Source organism: Phaethon aethereus, assembly GCF_964289735.1.
Source record: "Phaethon aethereus genome assembly, chromosome: 8".
Classification (NCBI taxonomy): Eukaryota; Metazoa; Chordata; class Aves; order Phaethontiformes; family Phaethontidae; genus Phaethon; species Phaethon aethereus.
Window position 1 is genome coordinate 4,359,928 of NC_138584.1, and position 27,869 is coordinate 4,387,796.

The 27,869-nt window shown below is 38.7% G+C and overlaps 1 protein-coding gene across 1 annotated transcript in view; it reads left to right on the plus strand.

Moving 5' to 3' along the window:
- RABGAP1L (RAB GTPase activating protein 1 like) overlaps positions 1 to 27,869 on the plus strand; it is a gene marked incomplete at both ends in the record, with an annotated part of 227,355 nt that overhangs the window by 115,050 nt on the left and 84,436 nt on the right. Inside the window, 3 exons of the mRNA XM_082003159.1 lie at positions 9,654 to 9,728; positions 13,234 to 13,359; positions 14,738 to 14,881. Coding sequence (XP_081859285.1) covers positions 9,654 to 9,728; positions 13,234 to 13,359; positions 14,738 to 14,881 — 345 coding nt within the window. The remainder of the gene's footprint in view (positions 1 to 9,653; positions 9,729 to 13,233; positions 13,360 to 14,737; positions 14,882 to 27,869) is intronic.

Genomic DNA, 27,869 nt, shown 5'->3' on the forward strand with positions numbered 1-27,869 from the left:
TGCTGCTGGGCACTTTGATATCAGAGGTCCACGTCGGTAGAAGTGTGGTGTAGTAGAACTTTTTTTGCTCCGCTGGTAGAGAGGCTTGCAGAGGAAGAGAAACCCTCAGAGCAAGCTCTGCTGTGAGGTTAAGCAAGAATGTCTCTAGACAGTTCTCTAGTGAATGAGTTAGTTGTCCTTTCCACAAGCAATGTGTGTGCATAGCTTTTCACTTACAGCTCTTAGATAACCTCTGATCAAAGAAAAATATTAATTTTTTTCCAGTTTGCAGATGGGTAAGTTGAAGTACTAAATGAACAGATTTGTCCAGCTTGTACAGACAGACTTCTGTGGCTCAGGAGGGATCCAGAAGGTAGAATATTGCAGCTAGATAGGGAGTTCTCTGGCTGTCAGGTGCAGGGTTTATTGTGTTTCTGGCAGGCAGGTTTTGTTTTACAGTTTTTTCTACATGTAGAATAAATGATTGCCTTAGACGAAGCCATTTCCACTATCCTTCCTTTTCCTTGTTACTCTGTTTCCACCTCCAGCTGATTAAGAGACAGAAATGATGGAGTTATAACAAGCAGAGAAGTGTCCTGCCTTGGGGGTACAATGATATATATTGCTGTTCTCCAGATAAATTCTGTGGTGATACAGACTTCTATTCATTTGCACAACTGTTAAATATAGCTGCTTAGGTTACATATATTGAAGTTCATTGTCATGAGTAATTCACATTAAAAAAAAAAAAGTAGTAAAAATTAAAGGAGCAGAGAGAACTTTGAAGCAATTATATTGATTTGTCACTGATCTTGGAGGGCTCTAGATGGCTACAAGAAAACTGTTCCTGTGCCAATCTTTGAAAAGAATAACTATGACAATGCAGGTAATTGTGGGCTTGTCAGTTTGATATTAGTTAAGTGAAAAATGATGGAATAGCATTCAGCTTATCAAGAATTAAATGTGAGAAGTATATTATGATGAATGCCTATGAGCTTACTGTAAACAGATCTTGACAAGCTAATTAAAAAAACCCAAAACAAAACAAACAGGTTTCATTGATGAAGGTAATTTATCGAAATTCTGTAGATTGTGTAGTCTGCCATGCAAAAAATGTGTGAATGCTGGACAAGTTAGAACATGAACGAGATACATATTGAAGAATTAAAAACTGGCTAGCTAGCAGGTTATTAAACATCAGCACTGAATAAATGTATTTCAAACAAGGCATGATGAAAATCACTTCTTCATTCGATGTACTCTGGTTAGTGACCTAAAAGAAAACAGAAAAATAATTTCTGATAAAGATATCTTGATGACACAGAGAAAAAGGGGAATGGTAAAAAATGAGGTGTTAAAGCATGTATATAGATAGATTAATGTTGTGTAGGAATAGAATGACTTGAATAACTCAGTATTTTACAGCTGCTTTTGCTTACTGTGCCCAGAAATAAAGATGGCAACTTCTACATTGGAAAGAACCTGTAGAAGTCCCATGAGAACGATGAAAGGATTTGGGAACATACTTTGGAAAGAAAAACTCTTTCTCGTGAATGAGTACCTCAGTCTATTTTGTTTAATAAAGAAAAGATAAAGGAATGAGTCTGAACTAGAAGTGACTTAGAGGAATTACCTCTCGAGCAGGCAGCTTCAGAGCGGCAGAGATTTCAGACCTTCCTGGGTTTTCTGTAAAAGTGGTGAAGAATTCTACTCGCCTTCCAAAGCTGGAAGCCTTCCCCGCTTCCAGGGCCCCTACTGCTCCTGCAGAGAAAATTGCTGCAGATGTTGGTCCTCTCATTCCTCAGGTTTCTTGAAATATCTCGATCAGAGGCCTGTCGGTGTGTATATCAAGTTGAGGACTGCTTTTCCCTTGAAGCATTTCGTATTTATCTACAGCTGAATGACCTCTGCCACTTTGCCACCGTGTCTTGATGTGAACACGTTCTGCATAGCATCTTTGCAGTCAGCTTTTCATTTACTTGCTCCCAACAGCTTTGTCTCATTAGCAGACCTTGTTACTGTGCTGTTTTTATGTGTTCTGTATGATTTGTGAATATTTTCAACAGCATCAGCCCTAGCACATCTTCCTGTAAGGTTCTGTGAGTGACCTCACCTTCATTCTGTGGGTGAGAACTGACTGGTTATTCCTACCTTTTGCTTTCTATCCTGTAATCAATTATTTGAGTACAGAAGAGGACCTTCTATGGCAGCTTAGTTCCCTAAAAAGCCTTTTGGGAAAGGATCTTGTTGACGGTTTTCTAAAAATCCTAGTAGACTTTAGTGACTGCCTCATTTTTTTATGTGCTCGTTGCTTCGAAGAAGGATTTGGGGAGCGTTGCTTCCTGGAAGAACAGCCATATCCCATCTTCAACATGGAATTATTCATAAGTTTACTGATTTTATTCTTGACAGTTTCTACCTACTTGCTAGTATGGAGATCAGACCCAACTGCTGTGTAGATTTCTAGGCAGCTCCTTTTCCTTCATCCTTGCCCTGTTTTTGTAAATGGCTATGGCTCTGTTCTACAGATGAGCTGTCTATGGCCAGCTCTGACTGGACCTTGAGTTTATGATTGATGTGGTGAGTTTTACAGAAATATTGTTGAAAGCTAATTAATTTGCTTTTAAATTTGTCATTCGATAACAAAAAACTGAAAATAGGTGTTGAGAGTAGTATTGTGGCTGTTTTATATTACTAGAATCACTTTTAACAGAGATGCTGTGCACTCATGCCCTTCTTCTAATGTGAAAGCAAGATATTTGAAGAATGGGATTATTGAATAAGGCTAGAAAAGGTCTGTCCTGAAGTGGGAGGGTAAGAAGCTGACAAGCGTTTTCTTCATGCCCCGCTGAAATGAGAGATCATCTGAGCTGTCAGATAAAAAGGAAAACCATTAAAAGCTCACTGCCTCATTTTAACGGGTCTGTCAGTCTTGGTTCAGTCTCTTAATCTCTTCTTCAGAACAGTAGGAAATCAGGAAAAATGGAAACTTTTTCAGTTGCAGAACATCTATGTGACAAAGTATCTAAAAATAAACTTTAAGGCTGACAACGGTAATAAGGAATGAAAAGAGTTCCAGATTCTAGATTGGAGATTTCACTTGAGGACATTGCATAAGCTAGATTTGCGCAGAGCAGATATCTTTGAGAAAATAGTTCTGTTTGTTGCACGCTTTCTGTTTAAATACTATGGAAATTCTAGCTCTATTTAAGGAGTGCCTTCTCTGCGTTGCCATGCATAACAGAATAGTACTCTCGACCTACTTCCATGCGTGCAAATGTAGTTAACAGCTCGATGCTCCAGGGAATCAAAGCACTTGGCAGAAATAGTCCTCCCAACTGTTTGGAGTGTTTGCAGTGCAGAATTTAACGTGAGATGTGTTTTCTGTAATTTTCTGATGAAAGTAACTCCTCTTCAACAACCAACCACTGTGACTTTAATAGGAGAAAGGGAGGATGTTGCAGGGAAATCAGATCAGGTTAGCTAGGTGAGCGTTCTTACTGGGCAAACTGGAAAACCGGACACAATGCCTCCCTGTTTTTCTGAAAATGTTTCAATTACTTTTCAGAGTTTCAAAGTTGCTGTTAGTGTTTGCCAGTAAACAAAGGCATTATGAAAGGATATGAATCATTTGTATCATGACATATTTTCTTACTAAATACTTGTCTCCTTGGTTGATCAAATTTGTCGTTTTTTTTCCTAATCCCAGTCATACTTGCCTGGAGGTTTTATGTGCAGGATCAATGTGATAGCTGGTTTACTGTGAAGCGAAATACTCTGTTTTAGTCGTTGTTCCAATGTCTTGTCTGTTTGTTGGTACCCATATTAGCAGAGGGAATGACAAACTGTTTCTCTAGCAGAGCTAATACTGAATGGGCTCCAATATGGTTTTTTGGGCTTTCTTTGCTGTATAACTGAAATGTGAAAATGTCGTTCAGTTGCTCTTTGTGACCAGTAGCTTCTATACTGTGATAAGCTGCAAATGATGGATCATTCTTTGGCTCATCCTTCAGCATGGCAGAACTGCTGCTTAGTGCTGTCCTGTAAGCTGATTGTCTAATTTTCATCCTTTTTTTACGTTGTCGTTTCCATTTAATTGCAGCATCTTTTTTCAGATGATCACCTCTTCTCAGCATGCACATGCACTTCCACATTTTTCAATCCTTAGTATCTCCTCAAATTTACAAATGGGCGTTTCAGTATTTGCTCACTTTGTTTTAATTATTTGTCAGAGAGCATATCTCTTTCTTTCCTATAGGAGTCTATTTGTCAATTTTACAGTAAACACAGGAGCATAAACAGAATCAATTAAGAATTATTTTTAATCTATTTTTAGTTGTTTATTTTCTTCAGTCCCAGGTTGAAGAGCAATTTTAGTAGATATTATTGTCTTGTTTCATGCAAAGGATTTTTAGTATTATCTTGTCTTCTGCCATTTACATATTAATAAGGTTCCTTCTCTGTGCATCTGTGCTCAGCAAGGGAGCAGTCGTACTGTTCTTGTATATGGGCTTTCTGCTGAGACTGTACTAGTGAAAAGGTCAGGATAGTGAATCTTGACTGCTGAAAAGAGAGTAAAGGCTTTAGTATGTTTGGAGAACTGCCTGAAAAAATGTCAAGATTTCTTCATTCTGTCGGCCCTTCTACTCTGGAGGAGGCATATTGTATAACACACACGTGCCTCTCCCCGATACTCAATAAATGAGTAACTAATTTCTAAAAATACGGTCTTCTGTTAACACAGAAATTCCTCTTATAATGTGATTCCTCCTAAATGCTGCAGTCATAGGATTATTATTAATTTCAGAGTGTTAGCCTTATGATAAATTTAGGTATGGAGTTTTACATTATAGTATCACTAAAATTATCCAGTGACCCAGCATGTCATAAAATGCCTTGTTGTGTGAGAAGTCCACATCAAATTGTGGATGTTTTCTTGAGACAGTCTGTTTTTCAGACTGTCTTTTAACTCTCCTTAAAACAGACTTCAGCACAGAGCTGTGTCTGTACCAAACATTGACTACATTCCCTACAGCATCTCTATCACTTTGGTAGCGACACACAGGTTAAGTAATGAGAGCAAATCAGGCTTGTAATTCTCTCCCCAAAAACTTGCATTCAGTTCCCTGTTACATTTTCCTTTTTCCCGGGACACAGATGCTGGGTATCTCGTGTGGCTGTTAACAAGCATCGTGCCAGTGCGCCTGTCGCTTTTGCAGAGAAGTGAGTGTTTCTGGTGCCAGAAAACATTATTACTGACCAGAGAGATACCATTATTGCAGATGAGAGATGGAGATCTGTAGTCTCTGCTCATACCTTTCCCTCTGCTTTGCCGTGAAGGGTGTGGGGGAAATGTAAGACTTTTGTATGAGGCAGACACTAGAGAAATATTTTTCGTCAGCTCTCTTTAGTTTCTAATGTAATTGTAATGTTCTGTTTCTAATGTCATGGAGTTACTATGGTAAAGGCAAATTGGCAATGTGATCGTAAGCCGATATTTGCCAGTTAGTGTTTGACATCTTGTTGTTTTAAGTACATCTGAACCTTCAGCAAGTATAAGTGATCATTTTCATGCTTATGAGGATGCAAAATGATGAAGAACGTTTCATTCTGGAATTTGAAACATAGTCCCTACTCCTCCTTTTTTAAACTGTTGGGACTCTTACGCAGTAGTTGCAGAAATCACAAATCTGAGGTTTTAAATTCAAATCAGCAACCTTTCCATTTGCCTTTCAAACGCTACTTATTTTGAATTTTTATGTCCACAGAAGATCCTGATCTTAGGAGATTTTCTTCCAGTAATTATTTGAGAGAAGAATTTCTGTCCATCTCTGGATTCTTCATTTACTTTCCCAACATGCAGGCAGATCTCTAGCATAGGCTTTATTTGAGGAGACTGTGTTGCTTCCAAAGTATTCACTTTGTAGTGATGTTGTACTAATAACTGCACAGTAGTTCTTCTCTCCGCAAGACAGATAACTATTAAAAAGACATTTTAATTCTGTAGGTGAGATCTAAATGTAGTTAAAATGAATGAAAGTAGTCTTCAAGTCAGAATCTTCATTAAGTCCCATTTATGAGACAGAGATATTTAAAATCTCAGTTAACTGGAGAATTGTGTTTGGAGGTTTCCCAAGAGCTTAAGAAAACAATAACTTAAAAAGACTGCAGTGTTGTTACAGGTTGTCATGGGAGAAATCCCATCCTCTTGAAATTACGAAATTACAGTGACTGCAGTGGAAATAGGGGATTTGGGATTTTTCTTTGTTTTTGTATTTCATGTGGAAAGATGAAGTTAATGCTCCTCAGTCCCTTAAATGGATAAATCTTAAATAATTAATCTTAGATCTTTGGTTAATAATATGATATTATGGTGGTATCTGTAGGCGGCATCCTTATTTTTGAGGCTATTTTGGTTAATTACATCATATTTCAGCAATATCAAGTCCCATAGGTTACTTAAAACTAAAAAAGTATAATTGGAAATGTAATATGCATAAGGCTTCAAAAATCTCTTTGCTTTGGGCAAATAGAATGAAATTATGTAGATTTTAGAGGCTTCATTAAAAAAATAAATCTTTAGCTGCCAGGATTATGATGCTTTGACTTAACAGCAGAATCTTTCTCAGTTTGATCCAATTCTCATGCAGAACTGAAGTTCGTATCTAAGCATCTGGTAACAGCTGCTTGTGAAGATCAGATTTTGGAGAAGGACCTAGTGGAAATTAATTTCAAAAAGCAAGCAGATCAAGCAGTTAATGTTTTTTTTCATAGTTGTTGGTTGCTTCAAATATTTGTTAATGATGACGTCCTTTTACTGGGGCCCTCAGATGTTTTTCTTTTGTCTATCCTATGTATATCTGTGTCCACTAATTAGTTTAGAAATTTTTTTTTTAGACCAAATTATCCGGTGCTTACTGATTGTAGTTCTGTGGATCACTTCTTTTTACAAATGTTTCAAATTTGTCATCTATTCTTCTGATTTAATCAGCCAGTTAATGGTTTACCAGTTGAGTAGTTGTTTCTTTATTTTCCCTCAAGATCTTGGGTGAATACCGTCTGTTCTTAATAAATTCTTAGTATTTTTATTCCTTTTGATTTATCATTTCTTCTGATACTCAATTGGAGACGGATCCTTTAACACATCCCCTGTTAGAAATGGTTCCAACAGGATGACAGCCCCTGTGATTCTTCTGTAATAAAACAGACACAAAGAAAGTTCATGTGGATTTTCTGCTATAGTTTAAGTACAACTTTGCTACCTCAATCATATATTTTCCAAGTAGAGGCTCTGCCTTCCTGCCCTGGATGTTTTTGCAAATGGATTTATTACTAGTTTTAATGTGTTTAGGAAGTTGATTATGAGAACATTTCTTGGTCCTTCTTCATATTTTTGTATTTAACATGCAGAGTGAGGAATTTTTTTGCATCCTCCTCCATTTTCCCTCTTTGCCATAATTTCAACTTCTTTCACAATCCCAGAAGGAGTAACCTTTTATTTCCGATAACTTTTTAAATCTATGTCAGTTTTGGAGGCAGTTTGTTTGCTCCACTGTGTTGATTTCTCAATAGTTATTTAAAACCTGTTTGGATTAATTTATTGATGTTTTCATCAAATTATTAGCTGTTGTGCTAATAATGCTTCTCACAACAAAGAGAACCCCCACACGTTGATAATTTGCTATTAATTTTTCAACTTGGAGTTTTTTAAAGGAAATTTATAGAAGTGTTTTTTATATAATATGAAGAAATCATAAATTAGATTTATTATTGGTAATTCTGCATATCTGTTTTTAAGTAGAGCTGGCCTTTCAAAAGCAGAAATAATACTTCATTTCTGTAGCGTTCCTAAGCGAGGTATTAGGCATCCGTAAACTGATAGATTTTGGGAACAAATAGATAGAGACTCATGATGATGATGATTAACCAGTAGATGGTTCTAATTAGTCATATGTAATATTAATCTAAGCGTTGCAAGTCATTTCTGTTAATTCAGTACTTAGTAGCTAAAGAGTAATTTTAAATGCACTTTTTCCAAGACATCATCTTTTTTTTCCCAATTCAAAGTTTTGTGTCTGCTGTTGTACACTTCCGGAGTTATTTTTGTGGCTAGAGCTGGTTTAAATCAGTAAGCAGATTGTAATGGTTCATTAATTTTTTTTCAATAATTTGACTAATCTTATATTTGCTTGACCACTGAAACTGAGCAGTGGATTGGGATTACTTTCACGCAGATTCTAGCTAATCCCATCTGACACACTTCAAGAGAACGGTAAGCAACATAGGCAAAGGGCAAAGAGCTGTAAGTCGCAGTTCAGCTTTTCACAAAGCTACAAGTAATGTATTAGGAAACATACGCACGAGTTGTTTATCAACAGTGTCCTTTAAAGGAATGCTGTGGTTATATTCTTCACGGAAATCTCTTCTGGAATCATTACAGAATTCCCTATGAATATTTATTTCTTAGGTTTTGCCCATCACGATGCAAAAGAAAAGGTGGTTTGAAGACTTCGGATACATTTTGGCCTCCCTTTCAACATTTTGGGCAGAAATTATTGGCAATTATGTAAACATTGTCATCTGGAAAGGGGTCACATCTCTTTTTGAGGCAAAATTCTTACGCCTTTGGAAGAGGCAGCTTAGCCACCTTGGAAATCCTGTACGATAGACCCAGGTGGGTTTGGTTCCCCAGCATACCTGCCGTTGTTTATTCACAATCTCTCTGTGCTTCCATTTAGTGCGTCTGAAATCTTGATTTCATTCAAGACTTAAAAAAAAGAAGATAAGCACGGTGTTCCAGTTCGAAACGTTCCCATCCGTAAACAGTCTTGGAGGCGGCATGGGGCAAAGCGGATTTTCTGATTCACGTGGCTCGTTCCTCCCTGTAGCTCTGACCTTGTGCTTTTGTTTTCCCTGGCTGTAACTTTAGTACCTTGCTTACTCTCTCAGGATGTCTCTCTGATGTCAGTCCTGCTGCTGCTGCTTATACTTTCTCAAGTTTCCTCAAATTCTTAACATCCTCTGACATCTCTTTAAAAACAGTATTTGTCTTCTTGTCTCAGAAAAGTAAGGGGGAAGGAAAAGTTGGTTATTTTAGTTTTGTTTTTTTAAGAGTAAGAAAAAAGTAGCATGTCAGTCATACCATAGGAAAACGAGTCTTGTTGATTCTTCAGCCTAACAAGGGCTTGGAAAAACTGTTTCTGATGAAATTTTCAGGCTAGAGTAGTTCTCAGTGGTTTTCTAACAACCAACCTCAGGTCCTATATTTTCATGATGTCGAAACTTGTTCTTCCAAAAACAAACAAGCGCTCTCCCCGCAACACAAACTAACCTGGATTTTATATCGTATTTGTTATATTGTCAACGTTGTATCATTACTGACCTCAGCAGAATTGTCCTTGATTTAGGTGAAGGGAAATTGCATCCAACTCTTTTCGTGCTGCTCGAGAAAGAACTCCACCACTTTACAGATACGGCATCTGTGGAAGATTGGAGGTGACCTGTAGATGTTTTCTAAGTGCCCTGAAAGTCTGAGAAAGAACGGTTACAGTTTCACTCCCTTTATTATTTTAGCCTGCACAGTACTGCATATGCTGAATAGCCCATTGATTATAAGACATTTTGATAATGCCTGCGTGCATTTTAAATATATGTTGACTTTTATTTTTTTCTAGGCATACTCTGTCTATGATGAAGACATTGGCTATTGCCAGGGGCAGTCTTTCCTTGCTGCTGTGCTTCTACTTCATGTGAGTTAATTGCAAAATGAAAGCTTTGATATTTGAAAGCAAAGCAGCTTTGAAATCGGTAGTACTGTAACATGCTATTTGACAGCTATTTACTGTTGTTTATTTGTCTGTATTCATTTTCCTTTTGTTGCTTTTTGGCAAGTAGTGACTAATGGCTTCTATCTTTATGAATGTAGATTCCCTTTAGCTAGGAGAGATCCATTCAATTGTCACATACTTTTCTGTCAAAACCTGAAACTGATTTGTTACGTATTAATATTTTCTTTTAATTTACTTGTCACGTAGGTGAACTCCCTTTGCGTTTATGGGGAATTTAACTTCAGGAGATATTCTCAGAGCAGCTAACCGGAGCAAGCAATCTCATTAATTTGCAGTGAGGCTTTTTCTCCCAGGGACATTTTATAATATCTTTTGAGTGAAAGCTGAATTTTAACCTTGATATTTCAGCCTGTAACCAAAAACTGTACAAACTTTGATTTGTTGCTCCCTGTATATGCATGTGCGTGTATGTATAGAGATAGATAGATAAATACACAATTTTTGTATTTGTAAGATGCTTTAGCTTTGATGTATCGGTGGAAAAGCAGCAGGTTCAAGTTGTTTGGATATCGTAAAGAATATCTGAATAAACCACCCAAAACCCCAACAACTTTTACTCAGGCTTTAAGTAATAAATTATTAATCATGGTTGAAAGCCATTTCAGACTGCGGTTTTGAGTCAGCTGTTGGTGGTCTACATGTTACACGGACGCGTCCTAAGGCATCTAGAACTCAAATTCAGATTAATTTAAGTTGTAATTCCTAGTGAGATCTGTGACTCCTTGAAGACTTCAGGAGCATGATACACAGTGACAGAGTTACAGAGAAGCTTTAGATTCTTTAAGGATAAACCCGAATTAGTTACGTTATTGCAATCCCTGCAATATACTGCAAATTAGCTTATCTAACAGTTATTTTGCAATTAACTTCTTACTCAAAGAAGGATTTTTAAGTTCCACTGAAAGAATAAGCCATTTTCAATACCAGAGTTGTTTAGAAATGAGTGGGTGTCACATTCTTAACATTTGACTAATACTTCAGCTCCTCTCACTTAGTGGTGTGCTGTAATTACTATAGAGAATCACCTCTGTTTCTAGTGTTTCTGGAGTTAGAAGAAATTGCCTGTACACAGGGGATACTAATGGCAATTCCACTCATTTTAATATACCCTTTATAACATTTGCTTTCATAATAGGATATTAAACTGAAATAATCAGAGAAAGGGGGGAAGGGAAGCAGTCTCAATGAGCTCATGTAAGTTCGGAGCTTCCCAGGATGTCCTCAAACTCTTGCTTTTCTCAAATTCTCCAATCAATCTGTGTGATGTGAATGCCTGTAAGACCCTCTCTAACTCTTCTATCTTTGCATGGATTTCTAGACCCCTTCCTTTCCCTTTTTTCTGGGACAGGATATACTTTTTCTTCCGTGTAGATCTGTTTCAGGGATGGTTGGGTTGCCTGAACCTCCATCCTGGCTTTTTGTGATTTTGCTGCTTTGATGAAATTCCCATCAAAGGTGAGCAGGTGACTTCTAATCACAGGGGGACAGTGTTGCCAACTCTAATCATTTTACTGTAAGTCTCACCGAATTTGACCTTTTTTTTTTTCTTATTGTCTACCTCTTGGAGTCATTGCTATGTGAAAAACTAAAATTTAATTTTAAGAAACGGTGAATTTCTGGCTTTTGTGATTCCAAAGAAAACATAATAAGGGACAAATACCTAAATGCCAAAAATCAGAATGGAAGAGCCAAAAATACGCATTTTGTTTAAATAAAGAAGGAATGAAAACTGGTTTTATGATTTTGAATTCTTGGGGTTGGTAATATTGGAGAACCTCCATGCACTGAGAGCGAGGACTCGGTGGCCTCTGCCTGTAAACGACTTTGGCCTAGTACTCACCTCTGTTCCCTCTCCCTGTCTCGGGGGAGGAATGATTGGCAATGCACGTGTGTCTGACTGAGCATGCAAGGTAGGTATGCTTGTGCATGAACATCTGTCATTTTATTAGAAATAATCATTACCTTAACAAAAAAAAGAAAAAAAGAAATTTCCATTCATCTTCTTATAGAGCAGATTCAAGACTTCTGGTCAGGATAAAACTATTTTTTCCCCTTACTTCATCTGCAGTTTTTGTCCGCTGTTAGTGGGGATCATTCCATCCAGATAAAATGGCGATAAAGACCTTTGAGATTCCTAAGAGCTTGTCCTAGGCGAATCTAGCCTGGACAGGTAGCTAGCCGCTGATCTGGCAGTCCTTTATGCTAACTAGTTGCTTTCATATATGCTGTCTGAAAATGAAAATGTCTGCCCATGGCCCTGGAGACAGGCCATAATCATAGGCTGAACCATGAAAGATGAAACCCTGGAGGTAAATATTAAGAGACTAAAATTCTCTTTGAAGGAAATACTGAGCTTTTATCTATTGCTGATACTTGATAAGGAGTTGGCGAGAGGCTGAATGAGTGAATATAGTAAAAGGTCAAGAGTTGTCATTCTTGATACTCAATAATTGTTTTCATTTGTTACAATCTGGTGCCTGCAAAAGAAAGGTTGTTCTTAAATGTGATCGAAAACCTGACTTAAGGTCTGCAGGGACTCTGCTTGTGCCTATTTTATTATTGTGTTACCTGAAGGCGTGGGGGAAGTGGGGGACATGTCTTGCCAGTGGAAGTTTTGTAACAGAGGGCTTCTCACAAATTTGACGTTCAGTGAGCTCAAGCCAACGAACATAACTTCAGAGTGGCTCGCACAGCTTGTCCTTTAGTACACGCCTTCGAAAATTCTGTTGGATGAGAAATCCTGGTCAAAATGAAATAGAGATTATAGAGATAGGGCTTCTGAAAAAGTCATGTCAATAGATGGGATCAGCCCTCCTGAGCTCACAAGTAGGTTCTGAAGCCAAAATCTGTTATTTCCTTATTCGTCGTGGGAAGCCTGACTTCAGAGGGTTTGATGTCCCGGGGTTTGGATGAAAGTAGATAAGCATTGTTCTCACTAAGGGTTGGTTCTACCCTAGTTCTCCTCAATTTTTCCCTTTTAACCAAGTCTATCTCAGTAGAAATCACTTTCATAAGTTGTCTCTCTTCCTTTCTTTCCTTCTTTGTCTCTAAATTGTTGTTCTGTAGCTGAGAGTTGTGTACTGGTTGTTCTCATATCTATTTGGCAGAGAGAATACTGATGGCAGTTGTGGTGCTGTAGGGACGTATACTTCCATGAACCTTGATATGATCCCACATTTTCTTCAAAGAAGGTCTTACAGAGCCAATCAAGGTGCTCATCAAGGAGGATAGTCCCCCTGAGATTTTAGTTGCTTAATTCTACATTCAGAGTGCTTTACTGAATATTTTGATACATTCCTGGTTCTGAATTCATTATGCATAAGGTATTTAAGTGTGTCTGTCTGTGTAAGGAATTTCCAGCCTTGGCTCAGTTTTTTAAATTACGTTTGTGTGTTTTTCCAAACAGATGCCAGAGGAGCAGGCATTCTGTGTATTTGTGAAAATAATGTATGACTATGGCTTGAGGGACCTCTACAGAAATAACTTTGAAGATCTCCATTGCAAATTTTTCCAGCTGGAGAAGTTAATGCAGGTGGGGCCAGGGTAACAAATTCTTCTACTTTCATAAATGGAAATACTGGCATGAAGAAGAGATTAATGCTTTGCTTCCATAAGCTACTGGACAATAAAAACGCCCTCCTTTTAGAGGTGGGGTAGAACCAAAGCAGGGGCGTTTAATATCTGGCTCCAAACTTCGTGAGTCAGATTTATTTCTTATTTCCTTTGATCTTTCATGTACCAATCTTGCTGCTAATCGTTGTATCCAAGCAGAGTAGGTACCTGTTTTTTTCTCTCTCTCTGTTTGCTTACTCGCTCTCTTTATTTCGTGATGTTGCTTAGAGAGAATGTCTCTGTTCTATTAAGGCCAGAATATCTTTTGGACTGCCACCATCAGTGTCCTACTTTCTATGAATTATGTTGGTGGTTAAGAGGTCAGGCAAATCAGGACATCCTGATGCTTATGAAATACAAATCAAGTGTAGGTCATTTTGTAGATTTGACCGTGTTTTCAATATGTGGCTCTTTTTTCAGATGGAATTATTTCATAGTCAGAGCAATTTAACTTAAATAAACGGCTGCAAGTTTTACACAATGTTGTTCTGACTAATAAGCAATTACTAACAGTCCATTAAGATTTGACCTGTGCTTCTGTTTAGCGTAGTGAAAGCTGGCTGCTGGAGTCAGTTACCGCAGATGACCATATATACCTCTGAGAGAGATTAAAACCAAACGAAACAGACCACAGTTAATTTAATGATCTCTTTTTTTTCAGATGTCAAATTGCATGTATTTCCTACTTGATGAAGTAGAATTGCGCACTAATTAATTTGATACTTTACTTTGGCATATGGTCTTCTCAGTAGTTACATATGTTAACAAAGATTTTTACTTTATTAACTGAATATGAATATATCACCAGTACAGTAGGATCATCAGTGCTTATTTGTGTTGCTTATATATGCTCCTTGTGAGAGAAATTGTCTGATGGAGTTGTGGTCATTGTTGCTTTCAAGCTCTGCAAGGTGAACTCCTTGTTCTAGTCTCCAGTTGATTTTTTAGGAGAAGCATTTATAGCAAGACACAGTGAAAGAATAACTTAAAAATATACACTGTGCGTGACAGATTTCACAACTGCTCTGCCTTTCAACTGTTGAAGATTTTGTAATTTCTCAGTATAATCTCAGTACATTATTTGGTACCGTGATAGATTCCACAGTGGTATCTTACTAAAAACTGTAACCATGGGCACTGAAATTTATGAAGAAACATATTTCCATTGCTCAAAAGAAGCCAGGATTTCACTTTGTTGTGTTTTTCAGTGTTTAGCAACCTGGTACTTACTGGCAGTGTAGATGATGAACTCGGATTAATGAGTAACACTGAAGCATTTATTTTTTCCTTTACTCTAGGAGCAGTTACCAGACTTGCATAGCCATTTCTCAGACCTCAATTTGGAAGCTCATATGTATGCATCCCAGTGGTTCCTCACTCTTTTTACTGCCAAGTTTCCGCTCTGCATGGTCTTCCACATCATTGACTTACTTCTCTGTGAGGTAAAAAACCCCTTGAATCAGAAAGCCCTTCCTCCACTCCACGAATGTTTCTCCTTTTTTTGTTTCGTTTTGTCAGAGTCATTAAGTTTTTAATTTCAAAATGTGTATAACAAAATTCTGTAGAAACCATGGTTATATTGAAGGAGGAGATGTTCAGTGAAATACTGGTTTGGTTTTAAAATTAGAATTGTGGATTGCCTCATTCTTTGCTAAGGGTTCTAATTAAGAATATCTGACGCACACACCTGTTCTTCATTTAATTTGTTAAATAATTTATTCAAAGTTAGGAATTCTGATTTCTTGAAGATACCTAGTAGTAAAAGCCTAGCAGGCTTTTAGAGGGAAAGCTCTCCCAATTGTCTGATTTGGAGTCCCCAAAGATGGTAAGGGTATTGCATGTTGCTTTGATGGCCTGATACTAAACAAACAGTGAGAGCTGCCAACAGCACAAGTGAATGAAGCTCTCCCCTTTTGTTTTTTACCCGATTGCTCCAGCTGAGGTATGCATTACTCCAGATACAAAATGGTATGTTTCTGTATTGTAGATATAGCCGCACTTCCTTTAAAAAACCAGACAGAACAGATTGATAGTCTGGAATGTTTATTTTGGTACAATCCTAGTACTTCCTTTTGTCACTGGGAAGTCAGGGCATCTGTGGAATTTAACCTGTTTTTGAACCTGCCTCTGATTTCCTCTCTGATTTAAATGGCTCCCAATGGCTCCCAAGCATAAAAAAAAGTAGATGAGTAGAATAATTGAGAATTTTAAATGGAAAGGGCTTCACAAGTATGAAACACTGTTGACTCTAGTTCGTATATTTATGGTGAAGTATTTTGCTTGCAAATTTTCAGGCTTGCTGCACATGCCTTGATAGCGTTCATTATTAAACAAATATTGTCCACCACTCATAACTCAACATTTTTTGCCTTAAGAGTATTGCTTCTGCCACATATAGGTGCTCAGTTATCGAAAGGAGGTATGTTAATACCGCGAGGTATCCAAGTGAGTGCGAAAGGTAGTAATGGTGAAGTGATTTCCATATAAATATCTGAGCTCTCTTTTCTTTCACAATGTCTTGATTATTTTAAGTAAGCAAATAGAAAAAGCACAAAGGTTGCTAGTTTTTCTGCTCTTTGTCCTCTTTAGTCATGCAGTAGATGAACACAATCCCTTGATCACTTTTGAACTGCTAATGAGTTAATTTTTAGCATGAGCTTCTGGTGTGGATTTGATCATTCTTTGTCAATTCAGCTTATTACTTGATTCTGATGTTGACGTAGAGCTGCACTCAGGAATCATCATTTTAAGAGATCGTGTGTCAAGAAGTACAGAACATCATTTCATAGTGGTGATTGTGATAGCAGCATAGTTACATCCTGTATGAAGCTCCTGCATTTTTTATTATATTAAGCTTGATGATAAAATATGCCGGAGAAGTCTTTTAGCCATGGTTAATATAGATTTAATATTTAGAGTGAAAAAAAGAAACAACTCCTAAAACATTTGCATTCATCTCACGCCTGGCAGTGTTTATCTCGGCATGTCTGAAGGAGTTACTCTGGGAAAGAAGGTGAAAGAATCCAAGGAGCAAGTGAGAGAGTGCAACTCTAGAGTCTGCTAGAGAGAGGGAAACTTGTTAGCGTTTGTGGAGGGTAATCACATAAAGCTAAAGGAGCCTCTTTTACAACAGCTAAAAATAAACCAGAAATGGTAAGAAAATTGATTTCAAGTGAGAAGATATGTACAGACAGCTTAGAGAAACAGTGCGGCAGTGTGTAGACAATGTACTGAGGCAACTGTGTAGACTGTCAGAAAACTGCTCCTAAGAGTCATGAGTCAACCAGTCTAAGAGGCACTTCTGAGAATTTGTGGGAAGAGCATAGGTTAAAATCATATCAAAATAAAAATCTAGTTGGCCCTCATCGTAGAAGGAAAGTAAAATCTGAAGGCATATGGTCATGGACAGAATAAGAAAGAACCCATTCCTTAATGGAGGACTGGAATCATATTGTGAAGCTGTCTGTCCAGTCAGCCTCCAGAAGGAGTAACGGAGCAGTCAGAAAATGATTTTTGTCTGCATTAGGTTGTTCTGTACTTTATCTCTGAACAAACAGCATGCCTGTAGTTCCAGCAACTGGAAGGAGAAAAAACAGTTGCCGCTGCTAACAGTGGAACATATTCTTCTGCAAAAAAAAAAAAAAAAAAACAAAACTCCTCAAAAAATCAAAAAACCTTTGAAGTGAACTGTCTTGTGTTTTTAAAAATAAGCTTCCAGCCTTCTCACTACTTTGTCATAGATACAGATGAATTTTAAATAGCTTTCAAATTCCTTCCCTGACTGTGCTTTCTCCACATCCCTCTCCTGTCTGTCGTCGACTTACATCCTATACAACTCTTTTATGAGAGAAAAATATTAGGGGGAGGAAAACAGTTAAAACCACTGCTGAATGGGTGCTGCTGACTACTCATTCCAAGGCAGCTTCTCTGGTCCCCGTGAAAATACTTGAATTGTGGATGAACAATTTGTGTCAACCAAGAGTTTTTGGATGGGGTTTGTCCTTTTCGTTCTTCTTGACTGTGGCTGGAAGAGTGAAATCGGTCCTTACAAATGTTCTTTACCTCTCAAGCCAGAGAGGAAAAATCCCTGGAAATCCTGTAGTTTTGCAGCTAGCCAGGGAGGCACGTTTCCTTCCCTTGCGTGCACCGTGCAACGGTAGCACCCAGTCTGGGGAGTGGACCTCCTGGGCAGGAGCATATCCACGGATGTGGGAGCCTATGAAAAAGTGACTAAATTTATGATGGGAATTAAGTTTTATGGAGAAATTTAAAAAATCCCATCAAATTATGGGCCATTAAAACTGAGGTCTTTTCATTGTTCTTATATTAAATGTGACTTGATAGAAAGAACAATTTTATTTCAATTTATACGAATTTGGGAGTTGCCGTGGCCTCTGTGTGATTGAGTTCTTTTATCCTGTTGTCTTCCTCTGACCTTTTTTATTTTTAAGCTGTCTTCAGGCTGTTGAGGATGTGATTCAACGCCCAAATTACCCAAGTTTCCAGTGGCCTTAGAATATTGCCTCAGTAACTGTAGGAGAGAATGTGTCACCCATCCTTACCTAGAAATGAAATGTTTTTGAATTCTTTGTATTTCCTATGACAGAAGCTTGAAGAAAATTTTGGGCTTGCAGGCAGGTACTCCACAGTGCCGTGGTACATACTGTGAGGCTTAATACTTTGCCTGCCTGTAACAAAAACACAAACCTCTTGACCCAGGTGAAAGTTCTGTTGTGATGACAGCAAACCGCAACGGTTTTCAGCCTGGCTACGTAGATAAATTTTAAACGTGTCAGCATCAGCTGAAGATCTCTCTACAACGTTCCTGTTAGCTGCCTGTTTCAACTGCTTCATTTGTCTCCCCTCCTTTTGCTATTTCTGTTTGCATTGAAGAACAACTTTGTTGATGAAATTCAGAGTTGTATTTGGACTTGTCAGTCTTATCTATCAATATGACATTATGTTATTGAACACTTTGTGAGCCTGTTCTGTTTTGCTGTCTCTTTTTGTTCCATTTTAAATAATTATTTAAAGTCATGCTCAGAAATAGCGACTCGTCTAGGTAAAGCACATGTTGCTTAAATGGAGCTGTCCCCGGTGCAACAACTGCACCTGAGTTATGCTAGAAAACATCAAAGAGTTGACATTTAACTTCATTTTGCATTTTAAAATTTACAATTTAAAGTGAAAATAATGTGTCTTTAAAACACTAAGTAAGTGACCTTAATTAGGCATTTAGAAGAAAAAAAAACCCCAAGAAACCAGTTGGCAGACAATTTATAAGTATTTTTTAAATTTTTTGTGATTATTTTCTGCTTAAAAAAGAAAATACTTGAACTGGTTTTGATATATACAGTACTGCCAAAACTAAAGGAGGTTCAGAGCTCAAGCTGTCATTCCCTTATTAACCTGGAAGTTTGAGACACTATTGGTAACCTCCATTTTAAGTCAATCTGGCTATTTCTGTGTGCAGTTCTTGGGGATATAAAATACTTAAGGATTGTGCTTCTCTCCTTTTAAGGATTATATAAAAACCCCTGCTACATGCTGCCTTTTCTGGGCTGCTACAGATATTTTGTATGTTTTAGTGTCAGTAATTACATAGTCTTGTTACAAAAATTAATAGTTTGACTACTAAGCTGCTGGTCTGTGATCAAGACTGAACAGAAAGGGATGCAACCAGTTATCTATCAATTTTGAATATGAAATAATTTAATGTTTTCTAATATAGCTAATAACAAAGAACTGAAACTGCCTTTCACAGGACCACACAGCAGCACGGTGGAAGAAGTGGGAATTGAAACCTAGATACTATAATTCCGTGCCCTTTATTTGTCAGCTATTGCTTTCTGAACTCTCTATAGAATAACTCTTGTAATCAGTTTTGAGAAACTTATCTGGGATAATGAAGACAGATGGGTGTTTTTAAAAATCTTTTAAAATGTGAGCGACTTGGTGCTGGTAAACGAGCACCTTCGCGATAGTAAAAACGTGACGCCGTGTTTTGTAGATGTGGTTCCTGGGAGCACTGCTTCATAATGAAAATCTTAGAAGAATTATAACTATTGGCACTGCAGATTTGATATCTGTCTTACGTGTGTCTTGCTGAAGAAGAGATGTGCCAGGAAACACTACGCCGTATGGTATCACTCAGATGATAAGACTGGTCGTCTCTGCGTGTTAGCGCTGAGTAGTAGATACCATAATAGCCTGCTATTTTTTATCTGTCACTGTCAGATACTTCGGTGATGCCTTCAACAGAGTTGAGAAAGAACAGATTAACATTTTAATTTATTAAACTTCCTCAGGAATTGAGTCAGGAACAAGCCCACTTCCTCTGTAAATCTGCACTCAAATGTGCATAGTGTGAATTAAATAAAATATTGTGTGCAGTTGTTTATCTTCTGCAGACCTATGGGGAAGAAAAACTGAACTTTTTGGAATTACCTGTTGTTGACACATTGCCTGCATTTGTTAACCCTTCCAGTTACCAATGTTTTAATAAATCTTACAAAACAGCAGACTGGGCTTGCTAGAAATAAAATCTCTTTTAGTAACAGCATGTTAAGAGCCAGGCTTAAATGCCAAGTAGGTACAGATCTGCGCTGAAACTTCCCGCATTATTTCAGTACTATTTACAAAAGTAAAGTCAATGTCATACATGTGAGTTGGAAAAGGCTGGGGGGGTGTGTGCTTGTTTTCCTTCTTACGAATATTGACGATTAGACTTTGGCATTTAGGCTGTGTCTTTCCTCCTGTCCATTGCTCTCTCCATTATGCCTGCCAGAGAGCTCAGTCGCGTTCTGAAGTCCTTATCAGCCACTGCTGTTTAATGCAACGAGACCGGAAAGGATTTCTTTCCGAGACTGCTAGCTTTCAATTAATTGAAGAAGAAAGAGAATAGGTTGTCTCCACATGGAGGACTCGAATTTGAACATACGTGTCCACTGGTAACGCTGGTTTGCTACGTTCGAGCATCTGTTGGCACATCAGCTGTTACAATCTTTTTTGCTGCAAAAAGCTGAAGTCTGCAATGGACTTAGCTCAGGTTTTCTGGTCCTGGATGTTCTGCTTTTATGTGTTTAGAGGAGTTATTTAAATCCATGGTAAAAGTAATTTTAGCGTAATTTATCTGATGACTACAGCTGTATTGCACTGTGGTTTTTTGCAGTACTAGAACAGAAATTAATGTTAAAAGAAAGGAAAAAGGATGTCATATTTGACTGTGTATTTGATGGATGAGGAACTTTTTAAAGTTTTTGTGGATATGTGTGTTTAAAACATTCAGATTATAATGATAAAGTATTTTAAGCTGCTTTCAAACTAAAAGTCATAAGAAGTATTAGGTGTTTGGATATGAAATTTCAATCAACAGCAGGAATATTGGAGGTATGTAATACAGTGTTCTGTATTGCCTCAGGGACAGGGGAAGACAAAATGTTCTATTCACTTCTAAAGCTCCACAGAATTCATAATAATTCAAGCTTGGTCTGAGAAGAAGAGTATTTTAATGGAGTACATCTAAGAGGTTCTTGGAGAGCCACGGGGCTTAACATAACCCTTTACACTATGTTGTCCAGCTGTTCCCGTGAGCATCCATAATTTATGTATCTTCCATTCATAGCTGCAGCTTGTTTATCCCCAAAATAACAAGCCTGGTGATAAATGCTCAGCATGAGCAAAGAAAAAACAGTCTCAGAACAATCTGCAATTTAAGATAACTTACGTGAACATAAGGTACCTTTCCAGTGATGTTGATGAATGTTGTGGTCCTAAAATGGTGAGGCTGCTTCTGTTTCAGAAAATGTTCTAGGAAAGAGGTGAAAAGTTACCGAAGATGAGGGACCTATTTGATCAACCTAGTTTGTGCCTTAGAGGGAAGAGACATCTAATGTCCTGTCACATTATGTCTCTGAATTACTTTCCCCATTGCGACTGAAATATTTTAGCCACTTGCTAGTTGATGTTCACTTGGTTGATTTTTCTAGGAATACAGTAAATTTCCGTAATGCTTACTTAACACCAGTGCCATCTGCTGTATTTGAATAGCAGCATATTCTAAGCAGTCTTGGCAGTCCTCAAAAACGCTTCAGAAATAACTGAAGGAAAGTATCACAAATGGGAGAGTGATATTCTGTGAACAAATCCAGGAAGCTAAGCTAATTTGGGGACTGTTTTTAAAAAAGAGGGTGGTGCAGTCTGCCTCTGCCAAAACATTTTCCATTACTTCGTGCTTGGAATCTGAGGCTATGCTGAATTTGCTAAGTATGTAAAATCAAAATGTGAACTTTGCATTCGAGTGGTTGTTGGGAAGGGAAAATGAATGTCAGGGTGTGGGGAGGCGAGGGCCTGGACTGTGGCAGAGAACGGAGAAGATGAAGAATGAACACTGGGAAGGAGGTCAGATGGAGTGCGGGGGAGCAGGACATCGCTTCAACGTGGGCGTGCATTTTTCTTTGTGTTATGTAGAGAGGGAAGGAGATACGGCTCTCTGTGAAGAGAGATACCGAACCCCTCATCTTCTTTCTAGAAGATCGGGGTCTGGAAGGTTACTGCTCCTCTGAGTATTTCTAACAACCGTTCCCTGTTTCCATGTGAGAGCTGGAGGACCCGTCGTATCCCCAGGGAGATAAGGCCTCTTTCTGTCCTCGCTGTATGCATGCGGTAAGGCCCTTGATCCCTAGCATGGATTCAGCCCTCTTTCTTTTTCCCCGTATTAATCAGGTTTTGAAAGAGGAGAGGAATGCCGAAAACCCCTGTAACTCAAGCCTCTGAAAACCAGAAAAGTGATGGTAATGTATGGCGTGGTCAGGCACATGGGGAAAGCAGCTGCCGGCCCATAACTGTGCCACTGCAGAAACACCTGATGTCAGGGAATGATTTAATGTGTGGAAATTAAAAGTCTGTGGCTGTAACTTTTATTCTTTGAGAACAGTCACAGAAGCTGGAGAGTGCTAATCTCATGGCACTCTTTACCTTCATTCTGTCATAGCAACATCTCAGCAGCAAATTACGTGAGAATCGCCCCAAACATGTAAATATTCGCTAGCACTCCTAAATCCCATTCATTTCCGTTAAAAGCAACCAACCAAACAAAAATTCATGCGAAACCAAACTAATGCAGATTCGTGGTTGCCTGGTAGTAGTTATCGTGTGCCTTTTTATGCTGCAAAATACAAAAAAGTGACACAATAAATACTGAATCCCATAGTGCCATTTTTACCATCTCCCCGATACCTGCTTATCTAATAATGTGGTCAGCTGGTTTTAATTGGGCTTGTGTACTATTCACAGCATCATAGTATCAGGATGGAGATTCCGGTATTCCCTTTTCCTTGTGTTACAGCGTTTCCCATTGTGAGTTACTGTAGTACGCAATGCGTGTGGAATCACTGGGGCAAGCCCAGTCGGAGAAGTCGACTGTACCTCATACGTTAGCAGGGAGAGCGCTGCAATTTCTTTTTTCTTTTTTTCTCTCTACTATAAGTCTTAGTAAGAAAGCTGTATCTGTTGCTTATACAAAGCTTGCTATTTTGTCTTGTGCCTTATTTGAATGAGAGTTAACCTTTTCCTTAGTTGTCTTGCCGTTGAACTAGAATTAAATGTACAAGCTATACAAACGATATCTGAGTAGAAGACGTTAATTAACATGCATGTCCCTGCAGAGCGTGCCCCAGGTCTGCATTACTTACAAAGAGAAATTCGAGCTTCAGACTGTATATTTATGTTGTCAGCAAAATAAATTCATTTGTGACATTCCTAAAGTGTATTGTGTGCTCTGAACATATTAGAGTTGCCAAACAAATGTTTTGCTGGAAGCAATCCAAAACATAAATAGAATCTTAATTCTCCTTTAGAGTTTGTAACCCCAATTACACTCTGTAGTGCCTTTGAAAGAGTGTGCAACTGAACACGTAATTATGGAACACTTTGGAATTACGAAACAATGTCAAATTACCTTCAGTTGAATAGCTTATATCTTTTTTAAAAAAAAAAAAAAAAAAGGAAAAATCAGTTATTAGAAAGCTGGAACAGATTAACTGGTTCTCCTGATGGCATGTCATGTGAGTCTTGAGACTTCTCGGACTTCAAGGACGTGCTCTGTTTACTTTCACGTATATGTTCTTTACCTGATGCTGAATGTCAGAGAGTATTGTCTCAATATCTTTACGGTTTCCTCCTACATGCCATGTATATCTAGAACCAAAACCACAGATAAGGACTCTAATATTAAATGAATTTTCCATATATTTTTTAAGATATTAACTTCCTTTCATTTGTGAAAATTATGCAGAGGGCATTGCCCTGTAACCAGAGGAAGGTCTGTCAGGTGGTCTGGGTTGGAGAGGTGCTAGTATTTGATATAGGCTACTTTCTCCCAAGGCTTCTGTCATTAAAGAAAAGCTTTAAAATGGGAGACAAATTCCAGAGTTGTCCCCTGTGCAAATGTTGTCCAGATACTAGATGATTAAATTGTTTGGCCTAACTCTTCTGCCAGCTCCATGCTATGCTGTTGAGCTTTGCCAGTAGCAAGTGCTAGTTTGCTGCCCCCTTAACTCCCTTTTTTCTGGTCTTTGGGTAAATTTTCTGAGTCACATGGATAGATGTGCCTCCTCGCTTCTAAAGGAAGCCACGAGCATCCTTTCTGTCACAGAGATCTCATTGAATGCAAACTGGATCCTACAAAATCAGGTCTTTACCATTCTCTGTTCTTTGTTCCCAATCTTCTTGTCAGGCCTTTCGGAAGTCATCTTGTTCCAAAGTGCCGAGGGACTCAAAGTGAGGACTCCTCAGAGAGTGCTATCTGCAGAAGCAGTCTTGGCTTCAGAGGGAGTTAAGAGACTGCGAAGGGACTCGCTAGAGGAGAGTTAACATAGTAGGATTTCCACGTATTTTAAGCCAGTCTTAACTTCAGTGCACATGTATCATTTCCAGTTGAAGTGGTTCATGTTTACAGTCTCACGAGATACTCACTGTTTTGCCCGTGAGAATGTTACCTACAATCTGTCAGAAATTACAGTCTTTTGATATGTAATTCAATGAATTATGAAGCGCAACCGTAATGAGTTAAATGGTGACCTGCCAGATGGTGAGTGTTCATCCCACCGCCGTCAGCCCAATAGGTATGAAAGCAAAACTATGCTCGCTCTTCTTGAGTAAGCGCTGTCCTGCACAAGTCTTTGTAAAGCAGAGAAAGTCAGCGCGGCAGTCAAGCGCGGCAGTCAGCAGGAGCCAGAAGGAGGCTGTACGATGGCACAAACTCTAAAATTCTCCCTTTCCTGACCCTTATCTTAACATCTTGACTGCAGAATAGTCAGTAGTTGTCTGCTTTGAGATGGGCTTGTTCCTTTTCCAAGACTCCTGAGCTTAATGGGATCTGTTAAAATGTTCTAGGCCTCTACACAAGCTTAAGAGGGTTCTTAAATAACACCTGCTGGAAAAAAGATGATGCTGTGCAGATGCTTAACTAGACAGATAAGCCTCTAAGCCAGGCTTTCATAGTAACTGCTGGTCTTCTGCAAGAGGCTGGTTAAAAGTTCCTTGGAGGAGAATATCCACATGCCTCAGTTCTGGGATCTTTGCCTGTGGGCTTCATGTCTGCGAGCTGTGCAGGCTGCACACTCAATCTTCCTTTACTCACTGGCAGCAAAGCCTCTCAGGCTGAAAAACAAGAGGATGGCTGCGTAATCGAGAAGCGATATGACATGATGGTAAGCCCCTAACCATTCCTGTGCTCGTGTAACAGTCCTTGTTTAGTAATTGTGTGTATTTTTAGCTTTGGCTGTTGTATATTAAACAAATGCGTGTTTAGGTAGTTTGGACAACTTCTACATTTGCGAATTTTTTTACTATTAAGATGAGATCTGCAGGATCGTAAAGCCTTTATTTCCAAATCATGGAATAGTTTGGGTTGGAAGGGACCTTTCAAGGCCATCTAGTGCACCCCCCCTGCAGTGAGCAGGGACATCTTCAACTAGAGCAGGTTGCTCAGAGCCCCGACCAGCCTGACCTGGGATGGGGCATCAACCACCTCTCTGGGCAACCTGGGCCAGGGCTTCACCACCCTCATGGTCAAAAATTTCTTCCTTAGACCTAGTCTAAATTTACCCTCTTTTACTTTAAAACTATTTCCCCTTGTCCTATTGCTACAGGCCCTGCTAAAAGTCCCCATCTTTCTTCTAAGCCCCCTCTCAGCCCTGGCAGCTGCAGGAAGGTCTCCCCGGAGCCTTCTCTGCTCCAGGCTGAGCCCCCCCAGCTCTCCCAGCCTGGCCTCCCAGCAGAGCTGTTCCAGCCCTCGGAGCATTTTTGTGGCTTCCTCTGGACCAAATGCCTAGTTAAACATAGCCATAGGTTTTAATACCTTTATCCAAATTTTTTTTAATATGGGCTCCCTTCTCTTTACCTGTGGATGATTTGTATGTGCTTTCATGTTTCCATTATAAAATTGCTGGAGGGATATTGCTAGCAATGATTTATATGTCTGGTGCACATTGGTATTTTTGGTCCCTCTTCTGAAATAGATGGAGAAGTTTAAGCTGAATCTTATAAATCAGTGTGTGGTAAATGAAGTAGGATTTTAAATAAGAGATTGTGGAAAAATGAGCTGATCCTTCTTTTTCATAATCATAATCATTAAACTTGGCTATGTCAGAATAGTCTTGCATGCTTCAGGAAAAAATAACTCAAGTATGTAGATCAGTGGTTATAAAATGTGGTGTTCAAATGGGTGGGTAAGGCACCGCATCTGAAATCTAAAGCATCTTGCCGCAAATCCAGACGTGAGCAGAAGCCTTAGTGTAGCTTGCCAGATGCCACCTCCAGTTCACTCCGCTGTCCAGGGGTATGTTAGTCCTTCAGGTCCAGCAAGTCCCAGCTGGTTAGCATGAAACGGCAGCAACTGGTGCCTCAGGTCTAAAATATTGCCTTGCTTTGGGAGTTACCTCTGCCTTTGAGGAAAGAGGAAGGTGCAGGTTGGTTTTTGTTGCCAGGAGTAGGGAAGTGCCGCCCAGGACAGGTTTTAAGTCCTTTTGGTGTTCTGATTTTAGGGTGCTTGTGTGTTGAGCGGGTTATCTCCTGTGATGTTAGGGAGTCTGTGAGCTGCCCATTGCCTGGTAGGGCTAGAAAAAGAGGAGGAGATCCTCAAGGCAGGAGGAAACCTATTTCTGCTGCATTTGCTATCCATGTGAGGAGTGATCATATAAGAGGAGTACCAGGAGACAGTTTGCTTAGTTTGTGTTCAGGAACAATGGGAGTTTTGGGCAGGTCAGAAAAAAATTATTTAGAAAATAAGTGAAAACTGGTTTGGTTTTCTTTGGGGGTTTTTTTTTTTTTGGTTGTGCTAAAAAAACCACAGGACACTAATTCCTCAGTAATCCAACATTTACATGTAATATTCCGACTCATAAAATAACAAAATCTGATCAACCAGCTAGTTAAAAAGAAAACACAGTGTTTCTGATGGCTTGTAGTTATGCCTCTCATTTATAGATTGCATGTTCCTATTAAATCCTCTCTGTTAGGTAATAAAAGTTATTAATGTCATAACTGTGTGCAATGACTGTTGGCTTCAAATTGATATTTGGAATGAAACTGAGAGTACTATGAACTTAATTTACTGCTGCTGGTGCTTTAGTATTATCAGTGTCAGGACTGAAATTCACAGCCAGACATTTTTTCTATTAAAATGAAATATAAAAAAAAACCCAAACTGTTGTTGTATTTGAAATATTTGTTATCCCTTTTGGAAAAAGCGTTTCCCACTAATGAACCAAAGTTCAGTCCTGCTACAATTGTGACCTCTAGTGGAAAAAGTCAGTTTGTTAATTGTAATGATTATGCATCGAGTTGCAAAGTGGAGTGTTGCAATATTCATTATGCTTAATGTTGTAGCATTTCCAAGACTCATTAAAGGTAAAATCCCTTCAAGGCACCATATTATCCATATAAAAAAAAAAAAAAACCAAAAACCAGCTTCTTCCCAAGAATGCCTCTGAAAAGTCTCTGCAGATTTTTATAAAAGCTAATTTTTTATAGAAATATGGTCACATATAAGAAGTCCTGTTGTGATCGGACAACAATATGTATTACAGTGTGCAAATCTGAGACATTTTTAGATACCAGCTCTGAAAGGCATTACAAGAAATAACTTACCAAGCCATTAAACAAGCAGGCCAGAAGATTTGTAAAATATAATCTAGGAAAACAGTCTGAACACAAAGTACATAATACAGCAAATGAGAATTGCATGAGGTATTTTTCGTATTTGGATGAACACAAAGCGATTTATAATCTTAAATAATGAAGATACAGAGGGTACAGACAGGAGAGTCTCTTCCGTCAGCAGAGGCAATGTGTGCACTGCCAGCAGGGCACTTGTCTTGCGTCCTGAGCTTGCCCCCGGCTGGTTTTCCAAGCGGGACCCCACAAGTA